This window comes from Spermophilus citellus (assembly GCF_964194105.1).
Source record: "Spermophilus citellus genome assembly, chromosome: 9".
Lineage (NCBI taxonomy): Eukaryota > Metazoa > Chordata > Mammalia > Rodentia > Sciuridae > Spermophilus > Spermophilus citellus.
This window is the reverse complement of record NC_138191.1, coordinates 125,051,907-125,079,099: the sequence shown is the minus strand read 5'-3', so window position 1 is coordinate 125,079,099 and position 27,193 is coordinate 125,051,907. Positions and strand designations below refer to the sequence as shown.

At 37.6% G+C, this 27,193-nt stretch overlaps 1 protein-coding gene across 6 annotated transcripts in view; it reads right to left on the bottom strand.

Moving 5' to 3' along the window:
• HP1BP3 (heterochromatin protein 1 binding protein 3) overlaps window positions 1–26,709 on the bottom strand; it is a 40,366-nt gene extending 13,657 nt beyond the window's left edge. Inside the window, exons 1-9 of one of the 6 annotated variants that reach the window (XM_081306261.1) lie at window positions 26,409–26,708; window positions 20,252–20,447; window positions 19,717–19,816; window positions 13,965–14,118; window positions 11,947–12,106; window positions 9,446–9,589; window positions 7,685–7,765; window positions 6,666–6,820; window positions 371–461 (exon numbers count right to left, since the gene is read on the bottom strand). In XM_081306261.1, coding sequence (XP_081162387.1) covers window positions 371–461; window positions 6,666–6,820; window positions 7,685–7,765; window positions 9,446–9,589; window positions 11,947–12,106; window positions 13,965–14,118; window positions 19,717–19,816; window positions 20,252–20,347 — 981 coding nt within the window. In that variant the 5' untranslated portion in view covers window positions 20,348–20,447; window positions 26,409–26,708. The other 5 variants (XM_081306256.1, XM_081306257.1, XM_081306258.1 and 2 more) reach the window with 5 other exon arrangements.
• Between the last annotated feature and the right edge of the window lie 484 nt (window positions 26,710–27,193).

The window sequence follows — 27,193 nt, the reverse complement described above, 5'->3', positions numbered from 1 at the left end:
CAACTTAGTGAGGCTCTAAGTTATTTCATGAAACATTGCCTCAAAATTTTAAAAAATAAAAAGGGGAGAGAATGGGCTGGGATTGTAATTCAGTGGTAAAGCACTTGCCTTGCAAGTGTGAGGCCCTGGATTTGATCCTTAGCACCACATAAAAAATAAATAAATAAAGATACTGTGCCCATCTACAACTAAAAAATACACACAAACAAACAAATAAACAAATAAATAAATAAGGGCTGGGGATGTAGCTTAATGATAAAACACCCCTGGTTTCAATCTCCAGTACCAAAAAACAAAATAACTCTTTGGGTTTCTCAATACATTTTTAGATTATAAAGAGGATCCGAAACCCAAATCTTTGGCTTCTAACCTGGAATGTCCCCGAAGCACCTTTGCCAGTTATTTGTTCTAACTGTCCTCTCTCTACTGCTCTCTGCAGAGCATTCTTCAACAGCTGAGGCCTGCAGGAAAAAACAAAAACAAAACAAAATATAGTAATAAATACATCAATGAAAGAAAAATTTAAAGATCAAGGGTTATTTCCTAATCTAAAGTTCTGACTCTGCTGGCATCCTTTGTTTTTTTCCAATCAAAGAAGCAAAGTTATTACCTATACATAAAGAACCAGGTATCATACAAAGAACAAATTTTCAAACTGCTAGGGCACCCCCAAAACTCATCATTTATTACCATTAGTCTACAACAGTGACATGCTTTAACAATTAAGCAAAGGATGGATCTCTCTCTCTCTCTCTTTTTTTTTTGAAATGGGGTCTTATTGTGTTGCCTGGGCTGAAGAGAGGTTTTGGTTGACCATATCTATAAAATGCAATATGTAGACCACGTTTGACTAAAAACTTGGCAGCACAAGTGTAAAAGGTCACATTGGAGACAATTGGGTCATGTGAACTTGGACTGGTATTAGATTTTAGGCAATTATTAGTTTTGTTAGGAATGATATTAGTATGATAGTTCTTTATTTTTGCATGTATTCTGAAAATGTTCAAAATTGAATGTTTATAAAGTAGAAAAGGCTTTTTCTACCATCTGACAACACAATGAGAAGGCACTCACCTACAACTTGGAATAATAATAAAGCAGTCAAGACAGGTCTGTGGTGATGGCCTTTGAGTAAAAACCTGATGTAAAGCAATTATTAATTAAATAAATAATAATAATAAAAGAGTAGACTGAAGGGGGCCTTGGGAAAAAAAAACAGCAAAGTAGATTAAGAAGGGAAAACCTTTCAGGCAAAGGAAACAGCAAATGTAGTCTATGAGGCCAGTAAAAGACAAAAGAGCAGTAATTGAGGTCAGAGATGGAATGGACATGTAATGTCTTATGGGCTGTTTTAAAGACTCTTGCTTTTTTATTATTATTACTAATTTTGTGTGATGTGAATAACCTCTCCCAACAACATGTGCATTATGGTGCTACATATTTGATAATGATTCTTTGATGTTAGGAAGGGATTTTAAAAATACTGAGGTTAAACTGGGTTTCTTTCTTTGATTTTCATATTTTAAATAAAGCCACAGTCATTTATACAAGAGAAAAGCATCTGTCCCTAGGCAAATCTTTTGAGAATAGAGATCAAAGTAAACTGCATAGGTTTTTACATCATTTCTGTATGTATCTGATATATAGATCAATATCTGCACAAATTTAATCTTTTATTTTCTGGTAACTTATGATCATTAAAAAGTGTTTGAAACTTTCTCATGAAATGTATATAATGGTATGAAAAATTCCTTTGGAGAAATGTGTGTTCCTTTCATTTTAACCAAATTGCAAATTTTCAGCATGGATGTGAAAAGCATTAAAATTTTAATTTTGTGTACAAGACCAAATAATTCACTAAATTTGCCCCCTTTTTACACAAAATAAAATGTTAGAATTAAAAAACGACAACTCTTTCTTTAACTATGAGGGGGCTGGGAAGCCAATGGGGGGTTTGAGTTAGAAAGGTGACATGATCGTACATTTTAAAGTCTCACTTTGGCTGGGGATGTTAAGAATAGACTGAAGGGGGTGGGCTGAGGTTGTGGCTCAGCAGTAGAGTGCTCGCCTAGCACATGCAAGGCCCTGGTTTCGATCCTTAACACCACAGAAAAATAGATAAAATTAAAGGTATTTTAAAAAACAAAGAATAGACTGAAGGGGCCCTTGGAAAAAATAGCAGGAGGTTATGTGTTCTAATACAGAGAGGAGATGGTATTAGCCTGGGAGAGATTCATGTTGAAGGTGATGAGAAGTAGTCTGTTCAACAATACTTTATTTTTGGTATCAAGGATTTAATCAAGGGCTCTTAACCACTGAGCCTCATCCCCAGCCCTTTTTTAAGACAGGGTCTAGCTAAGTTGCTTAGAGCTTAAGTTGTTGGGATTATAGGTGTGTGCCACCATGCCCAGCTTTAATGATATCTTTTAAAGACAAAGCCAAATAATTGCTTACAGATGACATAGAAAAAGAGAAGAGATCAGCACAAAGTTTCTACAACTGGAAAGATGCTGCTGCTATTAACTAAAGTAAGATGATGTGGAAGAATGCAGGGCTTGTTTTGCTGGAGTTGGGGAGGATAATCAAGAGTTCAGTTTTGGATACTTAAGTTAAACATCCTGGTGGTGATGTTGAACAGTATCTATACATCTGAATATGGAGTTAAAAGGGAGGTGTGGATTATATTTAACACATTTGTGAATTAATGTGTGTGTACAGGTAGTATTTGAAGGTTTGCAAATGGAAACAATTACTGGTGAGTATGTACAGAAAAGACCAGAGGCCTAAGGTGTAATAAGGGGGTTATTTATATTAAAGGGTCAATGAAATCCTTAAAAGGTTGAAAAGAGGAGTAGTAAGGCTTCAGTAAGACACCAAGAAGGGCCTGGGTTCGATCCTTAGCACCACATAAAGATAAATAAATAAAGGTATTGTGTCCATCTACAACTAAAAAATATTTAAAAAAAAAAAAAAAGACATCAAGAAGGTGTCATACCCTGGAGGGCAAGTGAAGAAATGTTTTAAGCAGTGAGGAATCAAGTATGTTAAATGCTGGTGAGAGGGCAGCAACTTAAGGCTAAGAAATTTGCAATGTGGAAGAGACTATGACGCCAAGAGCAAAGAGTAGTAAAACATGGGGATGAAGTGTGACAAAAGTATGCTTATATGCTCAGTGAGGTGGCGCATGCTTTGTAATTCCAGAAACTTGGGAGGCTGAGGCAGGAAGATCATAAGTACAAAGCCCGCATCAGTAACTTAGCAAGATCCCATCTCAAAAATAAAAAATAAAAAAGTTAGGAATAGGGGTTGGTGATTAAGTATCCCTGGGGTTTAATCCTCAGTATCCTAGTCCCCACTCAAAAAAATAAAAAAATTAAAAAAGTGGGTTTGAGAAAGTAGGAGGGGAGTAAATATAAATAGCATAGGCAATTTCTTTTTTCTTTTTTTTTGCAGTGCTAGGATAAAATTCAGGGATTGCCCATGCTGGGCAAGCACTGTACCCCTGAGCTACACCACAATTCATGATTTCTAAAATATATATGTATTTTTAGTTGTAGACGGACACAATATCTTTATTTATTTTACGTGGTGGTGAGGATCAAACCCAGTGCCTCACACATGCCAGGCAAACATTTTACTACAGAGCTGTAGCCCAGCCCAACAATTCATATTTTTGAAACATTTTAATTGTTCTTTTGTTTGGCCAAGGAAGTGGGGCTCCATTTTCAAAATGTATGACAGGACTCCACTGTGATCAGAGTAGAGAAAATCAATGATTTCACAGAAGAGGGAAAAAATGTATCAAAAGAAAAAGCTACCAATAAAAAAGTCATGGATTATGAGTACCTGTACAAATACGTAACAACAAATCCCATCATTATGTACAAGTATAATGCAAAAATAAAAAATGTGGAGAAAAAGATTATTAATGAAGGGCTGGGGTTGTAGCTCAGTTGTAAGAGCACTTGTTTAACTGTATGAGGCACCAGGCTTGATTCTCAGCACCCATATAAATAAATAAAGGTCCACTGACAACAAAAGTAAGTAAATAAATAAATAAATAAAAATACATCTATATAAATATGTATATATATCTCACCTCAAACTTAATAAAAGGGCTGGGGATGTCGCTCATTGGTTAGGCAACCATAGGTTCAATTCCTAGAATTAGCTATGGGGATGGGGGCAGGGGAGGTCATGGATAAAGGTCTTCAGGTTCACTGGCATCTTTGAGTAAACAAACCATTATTATCAGGCAAAGTTTGTTTCAATAGGATGATGCCAAAAAAATGTTTCAAAAGATTACAGACATGGAGTACGATCACACTGAGAGCAACACACATTCTTATGTAAATAGAGTAGAAACCTAGGAAAGGAAAAAAAAATGAAACAAAAAAATATTTATTACTGGGGGAGAATATGGTTTCCAGTCACTAAAAAATAGAGAATAAGGGAAATAAAAGTGAAATGTGTTTCCATCTTTAAATGCATTATACAATGCATTTCTGATCCACAGTTGTATCTGCCTAACCATATTTCATAGCATAAAGACGCATGAATGTCAAGTTATTAAAATCATATTTTCTGACCTTATGATGTCCTTTTCTTTTTCACTATTTCACTAACACTTATGTTGGGTAGTTTCAAGATCAAAAATGGATTTTTTGAAAACGTGGCTTCCGAACTGAAACCTCATTAACCCAAGTAACCCAAGTAAATACTGGACTAAAATGTATCAGAAGGATACACATTCAGTAAAATAACCTTCTGTAGAATGACTCTGAATTAAATAACCAGTCTTCCAAAGATCATCACAACAAAGATGTTCTACAAACACACTTAAAACTCACATTCTGAGAATCACAAATTTAAACAAATTAATGTCTGTATGAATCCACAACTGAGCAAATGTGATAATTTAAATGATCATTCCAGATGATAAAAATTATCAAAATTCTTTCAATGTTTTTAAAATGAAGATATGCTACTTGTGAATAGAGCTAAGTGTTAATTTATTTTTGCAAAATTGAGGATTGAACCCAGAAATGCTCTACCACTGAGCTACATCCCCAGCCGTATTTTATTTTGAGATAGGGTCTCATTAAGTTGTTGAGGATGATCTTGAATTTGTGGTCCTACTGCCACAGTCTCTCAAGTAGCAGGGATTACAGGTAGGATTACAGGTGTGAGTCACTGTGCCCAGGTTGGAGCTAAATTTTATTGAAGCCTGAATTCTCTCATGCTCTATAATAAATCTAAATGAAAAATGAGTATCTAAGAGTATATATGGGGACTAGGGTTGTGGCTCAGTGGCAGAGCACTCGCCTGTCACATGCGGGGGCATTAGGTTCGATCCTCAACACCACATAAAAATACAATAAAGGTATCATGTGCAAGTACAACTAAAACAAAATATTAAAGAAAAAAAGAGTATATACAGGAGTATATACCTGCTGACAGGTAAACAGTTACAGTCAGACCCCTGTATCCACAAGGTTCTGTAACAGGGAGGGGCTTCAACCAATAGCAGATCAGAAATACTTAGGGGTTTGGGGTTGTGGCTCAGTGGAAGAGTGCTTCGGCCTGGCATGTGTGAGGCACTGGGTTCAATCCTCAGAACCACATAAAAATAGTAAATAAATAACATTAAAAAATTAAAAAAGAAAAAAGTTCATAGCCTTAAAAAAAAAAAAAAAGAAATATTCAGGGGAAAAATGTGTCTTTGATTGTGTACAAACTGTTTCTTGCCATTATTTCCTAAACCATGCAGTATGAAAATGATTTACATAATGTTTACATTATATAAATAATCTAGGGGCTGGGATGTGGCTCAAGCGGTAGCGCGCTCGCCTGGCATGCGTGCGACCTGGGTTCGATCCTCAGCACCACATACCAACAAAGATGTTGTGTCCGCCGAGAACTGAAAAATAAATATTGAAAATTCTCTCTCTCTCTCTCTAAAAATAAATAAATAAATAAATAAATAATCTAGTGATGATTTAATGTATGCAGAAGGATACATGTGGCTATATGCAAATACTACACCATTTACTAAAAAACTTCTGAATTTGTAGAGCACAGTATCAAGGGGGGTCCTGAAACCAATTCCCCATAAATACGGAAGGACACCTATATTCTATCAGGATCTTATAAAAGAATATGTGGCTGGGTGCGGTAGCGCATGCCTGTAATCCCAGCAGCTCAGAAGGCTATTTCACAGGAGGATTGCCAGTTCAAAGCTTGCCTCAGCAACGCAACGAGCCCCTGTCTCTAAATAAAATATTTTTAAAAAGGGCTGGGGATGAGGCTTAGAGGTTCAATGTCCCTGGGTTCAATCCCTTTACCAAAAAAAAAAAAAAAAAAAAAAAAATGTGGCTTAAGTTTCAAAAAACTATATAAGGTGATATGGAAAAGAAAACAAATGGGAGGGGGACCCTAAAAAAAAAAAAAAAAAAAAAAAAAAAAACAACTGCAAAGCTCAGCTAAAAGTAATCCATCCTTCCTGAAATTGATTTCTATACATGTATGAGTTTGTCAGGATGAATCCCACTATGTATAACATAGCTCTAATAATTAAAAAAAATATATATTAAAAAGCATTCCTTCCTGAATATTTAATTTGTCTCCTTTCTCATGAAATCATGATTTAAATCAATGGCTAATACCTGATGTCCACTCTAAGCTTAGGATAATACTGAGAAACATATTTCCTGATGAGACTGTAGGAAGCTTCTTTAGGTTCACAGAGGCGAGTAAAGGCCAGTGGGAGGACATCCTCCAGTTTTACTTGTGGTTCTGGATCTACCACAGAGCTCCTCTTCTGAAATGCAATAACAAAAATTATGATCATTACAGAATATAAAGCTTTCAGAGTTCATATACTTCTATATACAACGCAAGGGCTTTCCTCAGTAGACTGCCAATTCAACTAGCAAATAGAAAATAATCACTTTTTTCCCACATTCAAGTAAATCATACCACACTGGAGTTAAATTCACTTGTGTGCCATTTCTTCCCAATAAAAACTTTATATTGAGAGTTAAAAGTGGGAATAATATATTTAAAGATCTTAATTCATTATCAGCCTTCAATAACAAAGGGTGAAGTGTAGTGGCAGAAAGCACACAAAAGTTTATTTTCAAAGTGTTAGTTTTATTTAAAAAAAAAAAAAAGAAGGAGGCAAGAAAAACATTCAGAGTTGTGAAAAAGATACAGGGGAATTTTCATGATTCTAAGTATTGACATAGATGCAATATTAGGCATTTCCCTTTATTATTGCAGAAATATTTTACATAAGTGAAATTATTATGTCTTGGGGGAGTGTTAGTATTTACAAAGAAAAGAAAATTGGCTTTGAATATAGTTTTTAGATCTACTATTGGGCAAAAATATACTTTCATACCTCCTCTACTTTAAAAAAAAAAAAAAACTCATGAAAGGTTATATAATTCATACAACTGCCCATAATTCAATGTAAGGCATTTAAGACCATGGGCTTAACTGGGCTAGAGTGTTTGGATTTGCACCCTGGTTATTCTACTTACTAGCTAGGCAATTACTCATCATCTTTCTCGGTCTTAGTAGTCTTGGTAGAAAAAACAACACATAGTAAACACTTCATATAGGCTGCTATTTTTAGGAGTAGTAATAGTATTTCAGTGGTCAAACTCTGATACTGACTTACTTTTGCGTTTCTAGATTTCTGAGGCATTTTTCTTGCTTTTTGGACCACAACAAAACTTCCAGATGCACCTTTTCCTTTTACCTGAAGTAAAATAATTTTTATTTTAAATTATTCTAATATTTGTAACTTTATACTAGAATAAGAGAATTATAAAGCATGATGCAAGAAGTGTTATTTTGCTCTTCAGAGACAAAAGAACAATAGAAGAGGAGTCAAAAGACTTGGGATGAAATCTTAGCTATGGTACCATCTAGTTATTCAAAATTGGACAATCTACTCAAACCTCTGAACTTTTGTTTCCACAAATACAAAACTGGGGAAGAACGCTATTGTGAAACTGGGTTAAATAATCTACTATCAGCTTTTATAAAACAAAACATAAAATTTATCCCATGAAAGGAAGAAACAAAAATCTCTTAGGGTAATTAAAAAAAAAAAAAAAAAAAGAAATGAGAAAACCCCTCGCTGTCTTGGAAGAAAACAGCTCCTTGGCAAGTTTAGGCCCCCATTGGTCTCAGGCTGCAATGCTTCACCATGGTTTACTAATTGCAGATTATTCCTTATGCAAAAGGTTAATAATCTGATAAATACTGCACAGGATTGTATGTTTAAGTCTTATCACATATTACAAAGCACTTACTTTCATACAACTTTAAAGCTGATTCACAATAATCAAAAATCGTACAGACCTTAACTCCACTGTGCCAGCAATTTTACATATTTTGAGAAAGCCAGACTCTAAGTGCCACACAGCAAGATATGTTCTCTTCACTGGGTGGCACATGCCTATAAGCCCAGCATCTCAGGAGGCTGAGACAAGAGGATCCTGAGTTTAAAGCCAACTCAGCAACTTAGCGAGGCCCTAAGTAACTCAGCAAGACTCTGTCTTGAAATGAAATACAAAAAAAGGCTGGGAATGTGGCTCAGTGGTTAAGCAATCCTGAGTTCAATCCTCGGTACACTGATGAACCCATAAGCACCTGACACACAGGAGACACTCAATATGTCATGGCTATGATTCTAAGCAATTCTTAATAACTGTGCAAGATAACATAGACTATACTTGGAATCAGTATTGGTTCTAGAACTGGTCTCAATTAACTCAGGTTTCCCTGGTTCTTCTAACAGTCTTTGATAGTTTTAAGTATTAACCAATTAAGATGAACCTATTTACAAAACTAATTTATAAATAAAAAGTCTAATCAAATAAATTAGGTTTCAAAGCTAACAAACCCAAGATAAGAGCAACTGTCCTCTTTGCTACTGCAATAACAGGCTTCCTTAACCTACTTCACATTTTCATTGCTATGTGATTTCTACCATGAGCAGTCTCCAAAATAATCCAACTAAGTAAGGAAAATAAAAATTATACTACCTTATTTCTTCTGCTCTTCAGAAGGATAGTTAATTATAAAAGCAACTGGCAATGTGTTTTTCAAGCCTAATCCTAAATACTAAAATTAGGTTAAGCTTAAGTATTAACATCATGCAACTTATTTTTAACACAAAAGAACATAAAGATCCTAAATGATACTAAATATGAACAACATAGCATAGCTGATACACAAGATATTTTTTTAAATTTTTTTTAATTAGATATATATGACAGCAAAATGCATTTTGATTCATAGTACACACAACATATTCTTATTCCTTTTGTTTATTTGATAACAGGAATCAAACCCAGAGATTCATAGATGCTAGGTGTACTCTGCCACTAAGCCACACCCCCAACCCAAATATTCTTATTTCCGACAATACCTGTTTGATGACTCCTCTATTCAATTCTCTTTTTAGGGCTTGTTTAAGGAGGTAGCCCCTTCTCTCCAGCTCCAGAGAAGGATACTTATGGATAATATATTTTCGAATAGCAACCACTGATGCACCACTCTTCTGGAAGCATGCCTAGAAAACAGATTTATGAAACCACATACATTACTTTAAACTAGTTATTTTTATTAGAGAACTTGACACATACTTTCAAAATAAGTTATTCTGGAAGTGAACTTGATAACAGATGGTAAGTAAGGTAGGGAAGAATGAACAGATATCATAATGGCTGTGGAGAAATACATAATTATCACATATTTTTGCAACAATTTTAACTTGTTCAGAAACACATGAACAACAGTCTGTATATTAATAAATACTCTACTTTAATTGTGTTTTGTATTGAGAAGATAGATCTTTAGTATTAAAATGAGGAAAGTTGGTGATGCACGCCTGTAATCCCAGCAGCTCCGGAGGCTAAGGCAGGAGGATTGCGAGTTCAGAGCCAGCCTCAGCAATTTGGTAAGGGGCTAAGCAACCCAGATCCTGTCTCTAATATAATACAAAAATAGGCCTAGGGATGTGGTTCAGTGGTTGAGTGCCCGAGTTCAATCCCTGGTAACGCGCCCCCTCCCCGGCAAAATGAATAAAGTCAAATATTTTTATTACTTATAGGAAAACATGTCTTAGCAATTTTTAGGAATGAGTTTTGGCACATCAGAACCAATATACCTTTGCAGGCATTCTATGAATGTCAACAGAAAAAAGCACACAAAAAAACCCACAACCCCAGCCTTAACCTAATGCTCTTAATTTTTTGTTTTAAAATTTTAGTCCCTTCTTCTTTTTTTAAATATTTTGTTTATTTAGTTGTAGTTGGACACAATACCTTTATTTTATTTTTATGTGGTGCTGAGGATTGAACCCAGGGCTTCGCACATGCTAGGCAAGCCCTCTAACCCGCGAACCACAATCCCAGCCCTAGTCCCCTTCTTCATGCTTGAAATAACTGCTCCTTCAAACCCAGGCTGAGTGGTCATGAAATAAAATTCCTGAGGAGAGGCTACACAAAGAATAAAGACCTTACTACAATCAAGCTATCTAAACCAAGGAAGCTCCTCCCTCTTTTTCTGTAAGACAGGATCTCTCTATGTTGCCCAGGGTGGCCTCAAACTCAGTCCTGGGCTTGAGTGATCCTCCTGCTTCAGCCTCTGGAGTAGGTGCAAGTACAGGATAACACAACTGTCTGGCTTCAAGAAAGTTTTCTTGGGCTGGGGATGTGGCTCAAGTGGTAGCACGCTTGCCTGGCATGCGTGCGGCCCGGGTTCGATCCTCAGCACCACATACAAACAAAGAAGTTGTGTCCATCGAAAACTAAAAAAAAAAAAAAAAAAAAACATTAAAAAATCCTCTCTCTCTCTTAAAAAAAAAAAAAAAAAAAAAAAGCAATGACTGTTGCGTCTTATTAAAAAAAAAAAAGTTAGTTTTCCTAAGGAGGTGAGAGCCTAAAAAAACCTTAAGGAAAGAAGAAAGAGGTCTGAGGATCTCCCTTCTCAGTTCATTCTCAGATGACAACCTGACTGCTCCTTCCTATGTAAACCACCCTTGGTTAAAATGATCTGAATCCCTCTTTCCCCAATCCTTACCCAGACTCCAGCAACATGGTCACTGAAATGAGGTTTTGTTTTTAACTTCTCTTATGGAGGAGTTAAAAAATGGTCTGTTTTTAACTCCTCTTATGGTTTGATCATGTGAAATAATACAAAATTATACAGATTTACACAATACAGCATCAGATAAGAAAATATCATTAAAATATTAAAAGTAAGCTAAAGAAAAGCAATGAGTTATAGGCAAAGTCATAAGCTAGGTAAGGAGGATAATTCTGCAATATTTTGTAATGTTTAGGTAATGAAACAAAATGTAGGCTTGTAAGAGGGTGTCTTAGTTCAGATGTGAAAGATAACTGCTATGAATATCTGACTTGCAATATGTATTTTTAATAATGTTAGGCTGGGGATGTGGATCAGTGGTAGAGCACTTTGCCTAACATGCACAGAGCCTTGGGTTTGAGCCCCAGTAACTCACACACATAAACAGAATTATTTCCTTAGTTACAATCAGATTTTATGAGGGAAAGGACCTGACCTATGTCTATGCTGTATCATTAGCAGAGTTGCTTGATTCAGAGAAGATAATCCTTACATGTTTGTTGAATGAATTAACATTTTCAGCCATCAAATAAAAACTCTACTTAATCTGAGTAAAAAAAAAACTTCTAAAGTTTAAAATTACTTGTTACAATAAATATGAATTTTTAAAAAGAACATCACTCACCAAATGAGATTATACTAAAAAACTTGATCTTCTACATGGCTTTTTAATTATTCCTTTAGGAAGCAAAACAATGTATGGATAGAGTACGCCATTTTCAAATAAGCAAAAGATGCAACAGGATAAATCCAAGATAATTGTTTTAAATAAAAACTTGCCTTAATGGCCTCAGTCAGAATTGCATCCATCTTGGGGCGTGGGGAGGAAGCCATCGGTGTTTGTTTCTGGGCCCTGGCTAGCTGGCTAGCAGAAAGGGTAGCCCAGGAAGGTATTGTTTTTTTCACTTTCTTCTCCTTTTCTTTAGACTGATCTTTCTCACTTTAAAACAAAACAACAACAACAAAAAAATGTTATTATGCAAGACAAGCTCTTCATAAAGATACAGTTGGCACTTTGCATCTGTGGGTTTAACATTTTTGAGTTCTGTACCCAAGGACTGAAAATATTTGAAAAAAAAATCCCATCTGTACTGAACATATACAAATATTTTCCTTGTCATTATTCCCTAAACAATACAGAACAGTGGTTTACAAAACTTTTACATTGTATTATGTATTATAAATAATCTTAGAGATGATTTCAAGTATATAGAAGGAGGTACCTAAATTACATGCAAGTACTATGTTATTTTCATTAAGGGACATGAACATTTCAGGATTTTGGTTTCTGTAGAATCCCTGAAAACAATCCTCCTTGGATGGACAACCATAAGGTCAGAAAAGGGAAAAGACTAGAGAAGTATAAAAAGAAATGTTTTCACTTTTTTATGCACCAAGTTAATATGTACAATAAGGAAAAATTTACAAAATATTACTTTTTTAATAACACTGGGTGCTATAAATGAACTAAAAAGATGTTTTCTCTTAGGTGCAAAAGAGGAATCCAATAAGTTATCACTGGTATAAAGGACCAGTACATTAAAATACATATATACACACATATATATATATATATATATATATATATAAATTTAAAAATGTATACTAGTTACCACTACAATACATACATATCATATGACAGAAAGAACACAAACTCAGAAGGCAGAAAACTAGGTTGGAGTTTTAGCTAGAACACTCTGTAGAATTAGCTATATGATCTTAGCAAGTGATGGCTAAGTCACCTCAGCTATGAAATAGTAAGACATTCAAGGTATTGTAAGAATTAGAGATTATGTTTATCAAAACAATTTGAGGCAAGTGCATTATGTAAATTTTATTCTAAATAATAACAGTATTTCATTCACGTTTAAAAATAAGGATAGCTACTTATAAACACTGAAAACAGAATAAAGAATTCCCTCAGGATTATACCACACCTAGAAAGTACAGTTATTGCTATTTTATTTAAAAAGTAATCTCTAACCATCCTGGCCACCTACTGAAAGAATAATACCAGTTATCCTGCAAAAAAACGAAAACAATAATAAAATTAAAAAACAATTGCTACTATTTCCTATAGATACAAATCATCAATTGCAAATTTTGCTTTCAAATGTTTAACATCACCGCCAATTGAAAATGTCATTAACTGTGACTGGGCAAAGGGGAAGAAGGGAAGGAAAGGGGGACTGGGGGCAGGAAAGATACATGTATGACAGCACACATGGTACAATGCTACATCATCGTGTACAACCTCACCTGCAACCAGAGAAATGAAAAGTTGTACTGCAATTATGTACAATGAATCAAAACACATTCTGCTGTCATATATACCTAATTAGAATAAATAAATAAAAAGAAAATGTCTCCAAGCATACAGTTTTAGGTCACTCTAGCAAGGTTTGACAGATGTTTACTATAATAGAAGCACAGGAAACAATACACTCCTGGCAGTGAAGTAGGAATTAAACAATTAAATACCTTCCAGGTCAGATTTTTACACCTATGTTTCATTTTTTATTGAGATTTTGACAATGCTTAAAGTATCAGAAATTCCCACAGTGAATTCTAAAAATAAAAACACCACAAAGCCAAAAGTAAAGACAGCTGGATTACTATATATGGAGTACTATATACTCTAATAAGCCATATAACTACATAATAAAACTATTTCAAATAATTCTAAAAAGTAAGTCCCAAAAGCAAACACCTAGCAAAAACCAATGTTGTAATACTTCTGATCAGCAGTCCTTTTATGTAATCTCCAATTGTAAGTAAAAATAACGTGTACTCCTTACTCCTTTTTGGTTTCCTCAGAAGACTTGTTTTCTTCCTTCTCTTCATTCTCAGGTTCCCCTTTGGGTTGTTCTGTCTCACTAGATGTAGCAGGTGGAGTTTCATTCTCTTGTTCTTCTACAGTGGAGACAGATTCCTCTGAACTTACATCTGGTTCTAAAAAAAAAAAATCAGATACATTGGAGTTAAGGCAATAAAAGAATAAATTAAACAGACCAGCCAAATGTTCCAGTTAGCAGATGAATTCTAAAATACGAAGAAATAATTCTGAGTAGAATTTTCTTTTTCTCCCACCACCACAGTGCTGAGGACTGAACCTAGGGCCTCACCTTTACCACTGAGCTACACCTCCAGCCCTCTCTCATTCTGTCAATAGGACTATCTGTTCAAGTATTTATTCAGACAATTATGTAAGAAAAGGCCAGGAAATTACACAAATACCTAAATCTTTTGATTATTCTGCAATATCAATGATACCCATAATTAAGAAACTTAGTCTTTTTTAATTTAACAGGCAAATCTTAGAGAATTGAAAATATGTCTTTTCCAGGTGGAATGAGGAGAACGAGTAGAAATACAAAGGGCTGGGGACAATGAGATCTGTTGTTTGTGTCTGTTCTTCACAGCATGTTTCTTTCAGCAGCTACCATAAAACAGAACTGCAGGCACGCTTATGCAGGGACTTCAAAGAACTCAAGTGGCAAAAATCAGGCAAAGAATAAAAGTATATGCTTGAAGAGTTTGAGCATTTAAATTATGTGAACTAATTACCAGAATAATGATGAAAACTATTTGTGGCCTTCACATTAAGAGAAGAATACCATTTCTTTCTTATAACCAAACTGCAAAATCATAATTGTAAAAGAATTCAGTTTCTCAACAAATTAAAATTCTAAACCACAAATTTCAGACTAGTTAGTTATTAACTGCAATTCCTGTCCCAGGCTTCCATAGACTAATCTAGTCCAAACTCTTCACTTATGGGGCTTGGGCAAAACTGAAGATTTTTAGGTTAAGATACAACTAGATTCAAGTTCAGTCTTTTTTAAAAATTGCAAATAAAAAGCTTAATTTCGGAAACTGAATCCATCATTTATAAATACACCAAAGCATACTCCACTTGGATTTAGATGAAGCATAGGTACAGTATTTCACAAAACAACAACTTCCTAAGAGGTCATGACAGATTAGCAATTTTGTTTCATCCACAATATCAAGTTCACTCTTTAGAACTTTCCAGCTCAATAATCTTAGGGCAACTTCTTTAACATCTCTGAGTCTCAGTATCTTTACCTCACAGTTATGAGGATTTTGTAAATGCTTCAGGGTGAATCATTAGGTCAAGACTTGTACTGAGTGAATGATTCTTGTCCTACTTTGGTCTACAATGTTCCCACAACTCTTTCCTATATATCTAGGATCACAAAATATAAGGGTAGACCTTCATTATAACAATGGTATCACAGGAGATACAGGTCATAACTGTATTTAAGATCTCCACAAGAAGATGTACTATTTTTTGACATTATCTCGAACTGCCCCCTCACCTCAACAATTTAACCTAATTGGTGCACAGGTAAGAACTTTCTATAAGTTAAGCGTGTTTCTTTACATATTGCCTTATTCTAAAAAAGATGAAATGCTAAGGACTATTTACTGGGTTTTCCTGAAATAGTTTAATTTTACATTATTTTCTGTACGTATGAGACTCTGAATTCAATCCCCAGCACCAAAACAAAACAAAACGAGGCATATCTCTTTTGGGTTTCATTTTTATTGTACTTTGTGGATAATACTGTTATTGTTTTTAATAAACTGAAGCTTTATAGCAGCCCTAAACTGAGTAAATCTACTGATGTCATTTCTTCCAGCATCATATGCTTTTAAACTTTAAAAAAAAGTATTATATCTGTTACAGTGATCTGTGATCTTTGATGCTACTACTGTAATCATTTTGCCTGTCACAAAACATGTACATAAAAGACAGTCAATTTAACTGATAAATGTGTTCTAACTACTCTCCTGAAACAATTGTTTCTGTCTTTCTCTCCCTGCTCAGGGCTCCCTATTTCTGGAGACACAATGTTGAAATTAGGTACTCAATATCCCTATAATAACCACTAAGTGTTCGAGTGAAAAGAAGTGCATATCTCTCCTTTTAAGACAAAACCAAGAAATGATTAAGCTTACTAGGTATGCATATTGCCAGCTCAAAGAGACCAAAAGCTAAGACTTCCATGACAAACAGTAGCCAAGTTTTTTAGCCCTGGGTTCGATCCTTAGCACCACATAAAAGTAAATGAATGCAAAGGAAAAATTCTTGAAGGAAATTAAAATTGCTATCCCAGTGAACACATGCATGCTAAGAAAGCAAAACAGCCTCCTTGCTCACAGATCAAGGAGTAATTTCAACCTTCAAGTCTTATTATTTAAGAAATACATTTTGTAAGGCCACAGCTGCCATGGATAATGATTTCTCTGATGGATCTGGGTGGAGTAAATTGAAAAACTTCTGGAAAAGATTCACCATTTTAAATGCCAGTAAAAACATCTGTGATTCATGGGAGGAAGTAAAAATATCAACAGTTTGAGAGAAGTTGATTTCAACCCTCATGGATGACGTTGCAGGGTTCAAAATATCAGTGGAAGAAGTAACTACAGAAGTGGTAGAAACAACAGAGAACTAAAATCACAAAGGGAGTCTAAAGATGTGAAAACTTATGAAAAAAATTGAATGGATGAGGAATGGCTTCTTGAGGTATTACTATCTATTCCAGGTGAAAATGCTGCAAATTTGTTAAAATGACAACAAAAGATTTAGAATGTTACATTAACTTAATTGACAGGGCTGGGGTTGTGGCTCAGTGGTAGAGTGCTCACCTAGTATGCATGAGGCACTGGGTTCCTCAGCACCACATAAATATAAAATAAAGATATTGTGTCCACCTAAAACTAAAAAACAAATATTAAATAAATATTTTTTAAAAATCTTAATTGATAAAACATCAGGGTTTGAGAGGACTGACCCCTATTTTGAAAGAAGCTCTATTCAAAATGAAAATGCTGCTAGACGCAGTGGCACACGCCTGTAATCCCAGTGGCTTGGGAGGCTGAGGGAGGAGGATGGTGAGTTCAAAGGCAGCCTCAGCAACTTAGCGAGACCCTAAGCAACTTGGCAAAACCCTGTCTCTAAGTAAAATATTTTTTTAAAAAAGGGCTTGGGGTGGGGGCTGGAGTTGTGGCTCAGAGGTAGAATACTTGCCTGGCATGTGTGATGCCCTGGGTTCAATCCTCAGCCCAGCATATAAATAGATAAATAAAACAAAAAAGATCAAATGACAGGGCTGGGGATGTGGCTCAAGCAGTAATGCACTCGTCTGGCATGTGCGGGGCACTGGGTTCGATCCTCAGCACCACATAAAAATAAAATAAAGAGGTTGTGTCCACCGAAAACCGAAAAATAAATATTAAAAAATTCTCTCTCTCTTAAATTAAAAAATGCTGGGAAGCTGGGGCAGGAGGATCGCAAGCCAGCCTCAGCAAAAATGAGGCACTAAGCAACTCAGTGAGACCCTGTCTCTAAGTAAAAATTCAAAATAGGGCCGCGGAGGTGGCTTGGTTGTTGAGTGGCCCTGAGTTCAATCCTCGGTACCCCTCCCCCCACAAAAAAAGAAAAAGGTGTTGGGGGTGCTGGGGATATGGCTCAGTGGTTAACTGCCCAGTGGGGATGGGGTGGAAGGAGGTTGGTGATATAGCTCAGTTGGTAGAGTGCTTGCCTCACATGCACCAGGCCCTGGGTTCAATCCCCAGCACCACAAAAAATAAGTAAATATGTAAAAAATAGATAAATAAATAAAATGCTATCAGCACTGAATGCTACAGAGAAACTTTTCTCTGAAAGAAAATCAATTAATTAATTTGGCAACTCTCACTGTTATCTTATTATAAGAAATTGCCATATCTACTCCAAACTTCAGCAACCACCAGTCAGTGGTCAACAACACTTCACTCTCCAGTAGCAAAAAAAGATTACAAGTCCCTGAACATTCACATGATTGTAAGCATTCTGAGCAGTACTATTTTATTTAAAAATACTTAATAGATTATTGGACATAATTCTGACACACACTTAATAGAATACAGCATAGTATAAATGTAATTTTTATATGTACTAGGAACTCCCCAAAATTGTATGACTTGTTTTATCATGTTCACTATATGGAGGTCGTCATGAACTAAACTGCAACACCTCTGAGGTATGCTTATAATTGTTTAAGAATTACTGCTTAATGGGCTGGGTTTGTGGCTCAGCAGTAGAGTGCTTGCCTAGCACGTGCAAGGCCCTGGTTCGATCTTCAGCACCACATAAAAATAAATAAATAAAATAAAGGTATTGTATCCAACTAATTTATAAAATTTAAAATGAGTAATCTGTAATTATTTCTATTTAACAAAAAAGTTGACAGAGAAAAAATTTAACAAATATAGAACTTAGGAAGTAACAATTATTTTACATATTTTTAGCTGACTCTTCTAATATCTTACATATCTAAATCCTCTACCATGGATCCTGAAAACTGATATTACTAGTGATTTAGTAGCTTATCCTAGAGCTAGGCAGATAACCAATCCTGAACTCATGTGCACCCATTACTTTCTTAATGTTCCAATTCCCATATTACCTAACTGTATTAGACCAGGTTGCCCAAATTACTTCTGCTATACTGTGCTCCTGAAGATTCTGAGACAAAATCCAGGCTCTTACTTTCCTTAAGGCCTTATGATTTCTGGATAAATTTTTCTCTTATCCCTATTGTATCAAGGGATAAATGCAATAATGATGCATATCTTTTCTTTTTTAACCTGGGCTGATCAGTAAATATATATTTCTAACAGTCTGACAAGAGAAGCACAGTGTGCTCATCTCTGGTAAACTAGAGATAAAAGGAGAAAGGAAAAAAAAAAAGGAAAAGAATAAGCAAAGAAAGAAGTCACAAGGACAAGGAAAAAAAAGAAAAAGGCAAAACAGTGGCTAACACCTACAACTCCAGCCACTTGGGAGGCTGAGGCAGGAGGATCGCCAAACCTGAAATCAGTTTCACCAACTCAGACCTTTCTCAAAATAAAAAAATAAATGGACTGGGATATAGCTCAATTGTGGAGCACCTCTAGATTCAATCCCTAGTACTGCAAAAACAAAGGCAGGGAAAAGAAGACGTGGTTAATGACGCCATAAAAGAACACTAGTACTCCAGGCTGATGGATTTACATTTCTCTCCATTCATTAGGCTCCCACCTCTGACTGGCCAATCTCTTCTCCACAAATACCAGTTAAACACAATGTTTTGATCATCCACTTACTTCCCTAAAGGCCTTATGATTTCTGGATAAATTTTTCTCTGTCCATCCTGAAAGCCCCAAGTCTTTCATGACTCCAAAGAGTCTTATCTCGATGACACTGCATATCCAGACTGCAGCTCTTTAACTGATCCTATTCTCCCTGTTTTTCTGTTTTTAATTCCAAGAACATCAGTTTCACCTTCCAAAAATCTTTAGAGACAAAAATCTTTAGGTAAAATCTTACCCACATGGTCTGGAAGTCACATACAAATAGCTACAGCATCCCTCTTTGAATGTTCCCCCAAAACATTTAAGCCACAAAAAAGAACAACTAAGTTCAAAGGGATTAATGGATTATTCCAATTTGGAGTAAAATTTTTTGTCTTTTTAGGTTGTACCACTGCTTTGTTTTACCTGGCTTTTCTTCCTCGCCTTCAGCAAGCTTGCTTTTGGGTGGAGTTTCCCGGGTAGAATTCACAGCTCGACGAATCGGCATGGTGCTATCTTCTACCTTCTAGGAAAAGAGATGGCCATAATCAAACATGTATAAAAATATTCTCTTTTCTTTCTCAAGGGGCCTAACTGGACGTCAAAAGATGTAGGATAATTCTTCAAGTCGACTCCAGGATCTGATGCAAATCATTACCAACCAAAGTTTTTTTGAAGTGACATGATTTTTAAGAAAAAGTCTTCAAAATATTTTATTTTAGACAGAACTTCAAATGTAAATAATTATATTGATTTGGAATACATTTTGAAGCTTGGAGGTTTTCTCAGGAATTTTAGGGAAAGGGGAAGATGAAAAGAACTTTTTTATCTATTGATCTTTTCAGATTCACAACCTAGTCTCCCCAAAATAGGAGAAGGAACATGTACCAAGAAGAACCCAGCAAGGCCTGAAGTCAGGGATTGATCCAAGAGTGAGCTTCAAGAATGCGTCAGCCCCTACCTCACCTAACTTGTCCGCGTGGATCAGCTGAGCTCCTACTATAAGTGGGAGTGCCTTAGGATGGACGAGTTCACCTTGAGACGCATCAGTCGCCATTTAAAATAATTTCTAGGCCCGAGTACAGGTTACACTCTGAAGCCTCTGCTGTTAACCACAAGGATTTTTCCTAACGGTTTCAGTGTGGTGAAGAGTCAACCTAAAGCACAGAAGAGACCTGGTGTGAAGATTAACAAAAACAAAACTAAACTAAAACATCTAAATTTATTATACATCCAAAGAGGGAGAAAAAACTATAAACTTATAGTTAAGTGACAGATGACTTAGTTATTATTAAAAAAGATAAAACCACAGTCAAAATATAGACTATGTAAAGCAGCAACTAAGACGAATGCATGAGCCACAGCAGCTGTTGCACCTTCTGCATGAATAAAGGCAACAAGGACAAGAAAGCTCATAAGGAAACTAACCCCATGCCTTCGTAATACCATCAGGCATTTAGAAAGAAAGAATAAGGAGGCGAAGAAATGGTTTATTCAAATGTGGAGTCAAAGATCAGTTAACTAAAGAGAAGGCTTTTGTTATTATTCTCAAGGGTCAGAAAAATTAACTGTATTCTTAACTCTATCTCCATTAAAGAAGTATTTTTTTTTTCTTTATTAAGCGAAAATACAAGGGCAAAAAATACCAAGCAACGTGACACTCTAAGACTCTTCTCTAAACCCAAAGAAGTAAATTTAGACTATGACCTAAGGATTTACAAAAGTATGCTTCTAAGACCTTATTTGATACATTTTTTAAATATTTATTTTTTAGTTCTTTATTTCTTATTTTTATGTGGTGTTGAGGATCGAACCCAGCACCCCGCACATACCAGGCGAGTGCGCTACCGCTTGAGCCACATCCCCAGCCCCTGATACGTTTTTTTAAAAAATATTTTTTTAGTTGTAGACAAAGTACCTTAATTTTATTATTTATTTATATGTGGTGCTGAGAAACGAACCCAGTGCCTCACATATGCTAGAAAAGCGCTCTACCACTGAGCCACAACCCCAGCCCTTGATACATTTTTTAATGTAAGCAAATGAGTACAGAAGAACATAATTATTCACAGATAAAATCTATATTGTCACCAAATTTATCTTATCATTAACACCTCCCCCTCCTCAAAAATCTCATCTGGGGACTTGATATTTTATAATAAAACTTCTCAATAAGAAAATGGTCATGTAATGTAGATCTCTGAGCTCATGAACCATTAACAAAAAGTTGAGGAATGATAAACTAGACATTCAACTTCTACTTTTAAGCACCAATCCTGTCTAGGAATTAAAGAACTTTCAACTTGTCAGGTAATAATTTCAAGCTAAGACAAACTAGGATAAAGTAAACAGATAAACAAACAAAAAAACCCAAATTCAGAACAGTTTCATGTTCATAGGGAAAATCTTTATGGGAACATAGAGAGCAATAATATATTTGCGATACTGATATAGTATCGGTATACTGATATAGTATACTGATATACTGTATCAACTGATATAGTTGATATAGTTGCAAGGAAGGGCAACTGAAAAAAACTGAAGAGAAATTAATGCATTAAAATTTACTATCAACAGTGAATTACGAATAGCCACAAATATTTAAAATTAACTGTTTCAAAAACTACATACAATGCTTATGTTGCAATTCACTTTACAAAATGCTCAAAATACAAACATGAAAATCATTGTTTTCTTCTTATCTGTGAAAAGAAGGCCAGGATGGCTTAAGGGCAGTATTCAGGTATGTGAAAATTAAAAATCTATTGAGATGATTTCAATACATAAACCTGCTTATTCACCCAACTAGCATTTTCATAATAATGTATTTTCCTTGATAATAACAATAAAACTAGGCAAATCTGATATTTTCATATGCAAACACTACAAATAACAATGGGGTTATCCTTGGTAAAGTGATACTGCTAATGAATTTTTCTTTCTTAACCTACAATAACACCAGCTGGGTAGAAAATGCTACCACAAAGTCAATAGCAACCTTCAGGAATCCCCATTCATTGATATTAAACACACACACACACACACACACTTTTTCTTTGTAAACAAAATACTGAAAAAAATGCAAAAACCTCTTCAAATTACTCAAAATTAAAACAAACAGCCAGATCAGGTGGAGTATAACAGGAATCCCAACTACTTGAGAGGCCGAGACAGGATGATTACAAGTTTGAGGCCAGCCTGGGCAACTTGGTAAGAATGTCTCAAAATCAAATTTAAGCTCTGGGATATAGCTCAGTGGTAGAGCACTTATCCAGCATGTGTAAGGCCCTGGGTTCAATCCCAGGTATCCCAAAAAAGTGAAAAAAAATTAAAACAAGTGTTAAAAAGGAATGGGGGGACACAGCAATGTGATAAACCAGATCCTGACAACCTCAAAATCACCCACTGACTCCACTAATCTCACCTTCTATTGCACTACCCATCACTCTACTTTCTTAACTCCAAAGACACAGATCTTCTTTTAGCCCTTGCAATGTGCTCGGCTCATTCCCCACTTCAGGGTATTTGTATTTACTTTTCTCCTTAAACAACTCTTTCTTGGACCTCTCAATGAGGTCTCTGCTCAATATTACTCCCTTACAAAGGCCTCTCATCTTTCTTATTCTTCAGGTTTCTTTAAAGCATTTAACACTACCTTAATATATATTTACTTGTTATTAAGTCTCTCCTAATGGAATATAAGCCCTAAAAGGACTAGGACTTTAATCCACTACTGTCTACAACAGCATCCAAAATACAATAAATGCTTCATAAATATTTATTAAAAAAAAAACACCTGATGGTACCTACTACTGTATTTAGCATATGTGAAGAACACTTAACCTAGTTATTTGGGATAAATATTAAGACATGTAGGGCTGGGGAGGTAGCTCAGTGGTAGAGCAACTGCCCTGAGTTTAATCCCCTACAAAACAAAACAAAAGCTGAGCTTGGTGACACAGGCCTGTAATCCCAGTGACTAGGGAGAGGCATAGGATCATAAATTCAAGGCCAGCCTCAGCAACTTAGTGAAACCTGTTTCAAAATAAAAATAAGGACTAGGAATGTAGTTCAGCAGTAAAGTTCCTTGTGTTCACACTAAAATAAAAATTTTAAATGAAAATAAAGTCCTAAATAAATGTTACCATAAAAAATAATAAAAATGTTTGCCTCAGCTCTGAACTCCCTTACTAATGTCATAGAATGCAAAAACTTCAGTCTGTAATACTTTCTATACAACAGATGAATTAATGATTATTTGATAAATTCACTGTTCATTACAAAAAGAATTATATGGATATAATTCTATATATAATATAATTAATATTGACTCTGCCTTAACCTCACCATGTACCTCATAACTAAACATTTTTTACAGCACTTCTGAATCATCAGACTTTCAAAAAAGCTGCCATGCTTGCTCCCTGGCAGGGATCTTATCTAATTGGTTCACTGTTGTATACTCAGTGCCCAAGAACATACCAGGCACAGAATATGCACTCAACAAATATTTGTAAAAGGCTGAATAACTGGGCTGGGGATGTTGTGTCCGCCGAGAACTAAAAAATAAATATTAAAAATTCTCTCTCTCTCCTCTCTCACTCTCTCTTTTTTTTTTTTTAAGAGAGAGTGATAGAGGGAGAGAGAGAGACAGAGAGAATTTTTCAATATTTATTTTTTAGTTATCGGTGGACACAACATCTTTGTTGGTATGTGGTGCTGAGGATCGAACCCGGGCCGCACGCATGCCAGACGAGCGCGCTACCGCTTGAGCCACATCCCCAGCCCTCTCACTCTCTCTTAAAACTAAAAAAAAAAAAAAAAAGGCTGAATAACTGAAACTTAAATATGCTTTTCACCTGAGTTCTTATGTATGCCCCAAACAAATAATCCATATTTACCTGTGGTTTATGTGGTTCTCACTTTTTTGTTTTGTTTTATGAGTTTAATGTTATATTAACAATACAAAGATTTGCTTTTGTCAAAGGAAATGCCTAAATTAAGTTGTAATGCAGGCAATAAAGAACTTGCAGAAATAAAAACTTCAAAATTTCAGTTGTATTCCCTCCATATTAAGGAAAAGCAAGCAGGGCATGTTGGCGCATGCCTGTAATCCCAACTGGAGAGCCAGGAGAACTGCGAGTTCAAAGCCAGCCTCAGCATTGGCAAGGTGCTTAGCAACTCAGACCCTGTTTCTAAATAAAATACAAAACAGGGCTGGGGATGTGACTCAGTGGCCGAGTGCCCCTGAGTTCAACCTCCAGTACCGCACCCCCCCAAAAAAAAAGAACCAAAGAAAAAGAAACAGAAAAACTTAAGGTATTTAGGTATTTTAACAATATGCATTTCAGGGAAAATACTATTGTTTCTTAATTTGCCAGAAAGTATATGTATTACTCTATGCAGTCTAACAACACTAATTATGTACTTCAAACTGTTCCCGATCCAAAATCTTTCACTACACTCAAATATAATGAGTCCTGTAAAATGTGAATCCCTGTACTTTGGCTGACAATTTTTTTCACTTTCATATTAAAGTAAATAAATATTTCATGTCTGTGAACCTTGGGCATAGATGCCAAAGACACTATGTGGTCCCTCCTCTCCAGATAATCAATCAAAATAGGGAGAGTTAAGAGTTTCATCTATGTATGAATTCTGTATACTTCGTCAACCAACTTCCAAGTAAACTTAATAAATAAAAACTCAAAAAACTCTTTAAAATGTCCCATCTACTTTGATACAAATTACACCTTTGAAAGGAGCAGTAAAATTCTTAAAAGCTAGTAGTTTTATGCCTATGCCAGATTAAACAAATCCAAAATACCTTCCAAAATAACACCAGTCACGTCTAACTTCACTATTAAGTCAAGACAATTGCTCAAAAGCTCCGGGTGCATTTCTAAGCCGTGTTTGTTAGTGGCCTCTAGCTTGTCAATGCAATGAAAAGTCAGGAAGTACAAGAACCAACCAAGGGAGAATTTATATGCGGAAGGGCTAGTACAGCCCACCAGTCCTCTCTGGCTGTGCAGGAGAGAATTTTCTGTCTCAAAAAGGTTAGGTGACTGTCCCAGGCCACAGAAGAGTGGTCAACTCAGATCCAGCGCTCTCACTTCACCACTCCTGCCTCCACCTCGTTACACACACTCAGACTGGCGACGCTATCTTTTGACAGCCTACGGAAGCACTGCTCTGATGGAAACCACACCGCCTAAGGTGCGGGGGCTCCAAGTTCTAGGTGAGGCATAGGGGAAAACGGAAGCGCAAGGCCGCCATAGCAGGGAAGTAGACAGCAGACAGCGCGCCCACGAAAAGCGGAGGGACGCGAACAAGAACAGCCAAGACAAAGAGGCGAGGCAGCGAGCGGCAGCGCTATAGGGCCACGGTGGCGGACACGCGACAGCTGGGAGAGAATCGGGCGAAGAGGGCAGGGGCGCTCGGGGCAGCGGAAGCCGACCGCCGAGGCTCGGAGCGGTGACAGCCGCGGGCTCCGCTCGGCAAGGACGTGGCGGTGCCCGTCCCGGCCACGCGAGAGGCAGCGGAGCGCGGGCCTCGCCTCCGCACACTCACCGCTGGGAGCTCCGTAATGGCGGCGGCGGCGAGGGCGGAGAACCCGGGGGGCGGGCCCGCCGCAGCCAGTCACCGCCGCCGGCATCTTTCGAACCGGCTCCGAAGACCGCTGAGGGAATGGGGTGAGGGGAGGGCGCGGCGGCCGACAGGCCTCGCGGCCTAGGAGCATGCGCGAGACGGTAGCCAATCCGGGCGCGGCTGCGCGCGCCCGCGCAGGCGCGCTGGGACGCAGGGGGGGGTGCCCGGCCAGGGAGACGCTGCCCCTCCTCCCCCAAGTCCAAACAAAACAAGGGCGGGAGCGCGCGCGCCGGAGGGCCCCGGAGGAGGCGTCCGCAAGAGGGGCAGGGGGCTAGGTCGCAGGGGGGAGGGGAGAGGGCGGAGCGGCCGCGAAAGGCAGACAAAAGGCGCCTCCTCCCGAGACCCGAGCGCCCCGCCCCCTCCACTTGGGGAGCGGCATCGGCGCCCCGGGCAGGCGGCCTCCGCCACTCGCCTTCGGGGCCCTGCGATCCCGCGCTCACTCCCCGCCCGCCTGTTCCGTCTTGCGTTACCTCTGCGCTCCCAGTTCCTGGCGCCCGCGTCCCGTACGGCCTCTCGGCGCCTCTCCCGCTACCGCTGGTCGCCTCCGCTGCCGCTGTCCTCCAGGCCCAGCCGCCGAGCTCTGCTGCCCCGCCCCCCTACTCGCGGCCCCGCGCGCGCGCCCCCGACCTGCCCCGCCCCCCCGCGCGCGCGGAAGGAGCGCGCGGGACGTGCGGCCCCAGCCGGGTGCGAGGGGGCGCGAGAGGGCGCTTGGCCATTGGGGCGCGGGCGGAGCGGCGCGTTGGTGCACGTGGTAGGGCTCCCGGGCGGCACTGGTTTCCCTGTTTATCCTTTCTCTGCTCCAGCTCAGACTGCGGACCTCCCTGGGTTTCCGCTAGGCGGTGCGTCTGCCTTTAGAGGAGCTGACACTTCCCACTTTTCACTTGGGACGCTGCCTTCAAAGACCGTGATGGATTTGGGAAAACAGTTGCAGAGAATACAGTGCCTCAGTTTTGTCCCAGAAAGTCTCAAGAAAGTATAGTGTAGTGACTTGGGACAATGGTCTGAAAAGTTGCTTTTCTCATCTATGAGACGGTCCCTAATCCGCGCACGTGGGCGTGGGGCTTTCCCTACCCAAAAAGGAAACCCAGCGATCCGAAGACAGGGAATGCCTTCGAATGGCATATTTATGTTGGTTTCAACATATTTTAGCAACTTAAATCCTAATTACTGTAATATAAAAAGGCATAAATCTTCAAAACCAGTTTGGGGGCTGGGGATGTGGCTCAAGCGGTAGCGCGCTCGCCTGGCATGCGTG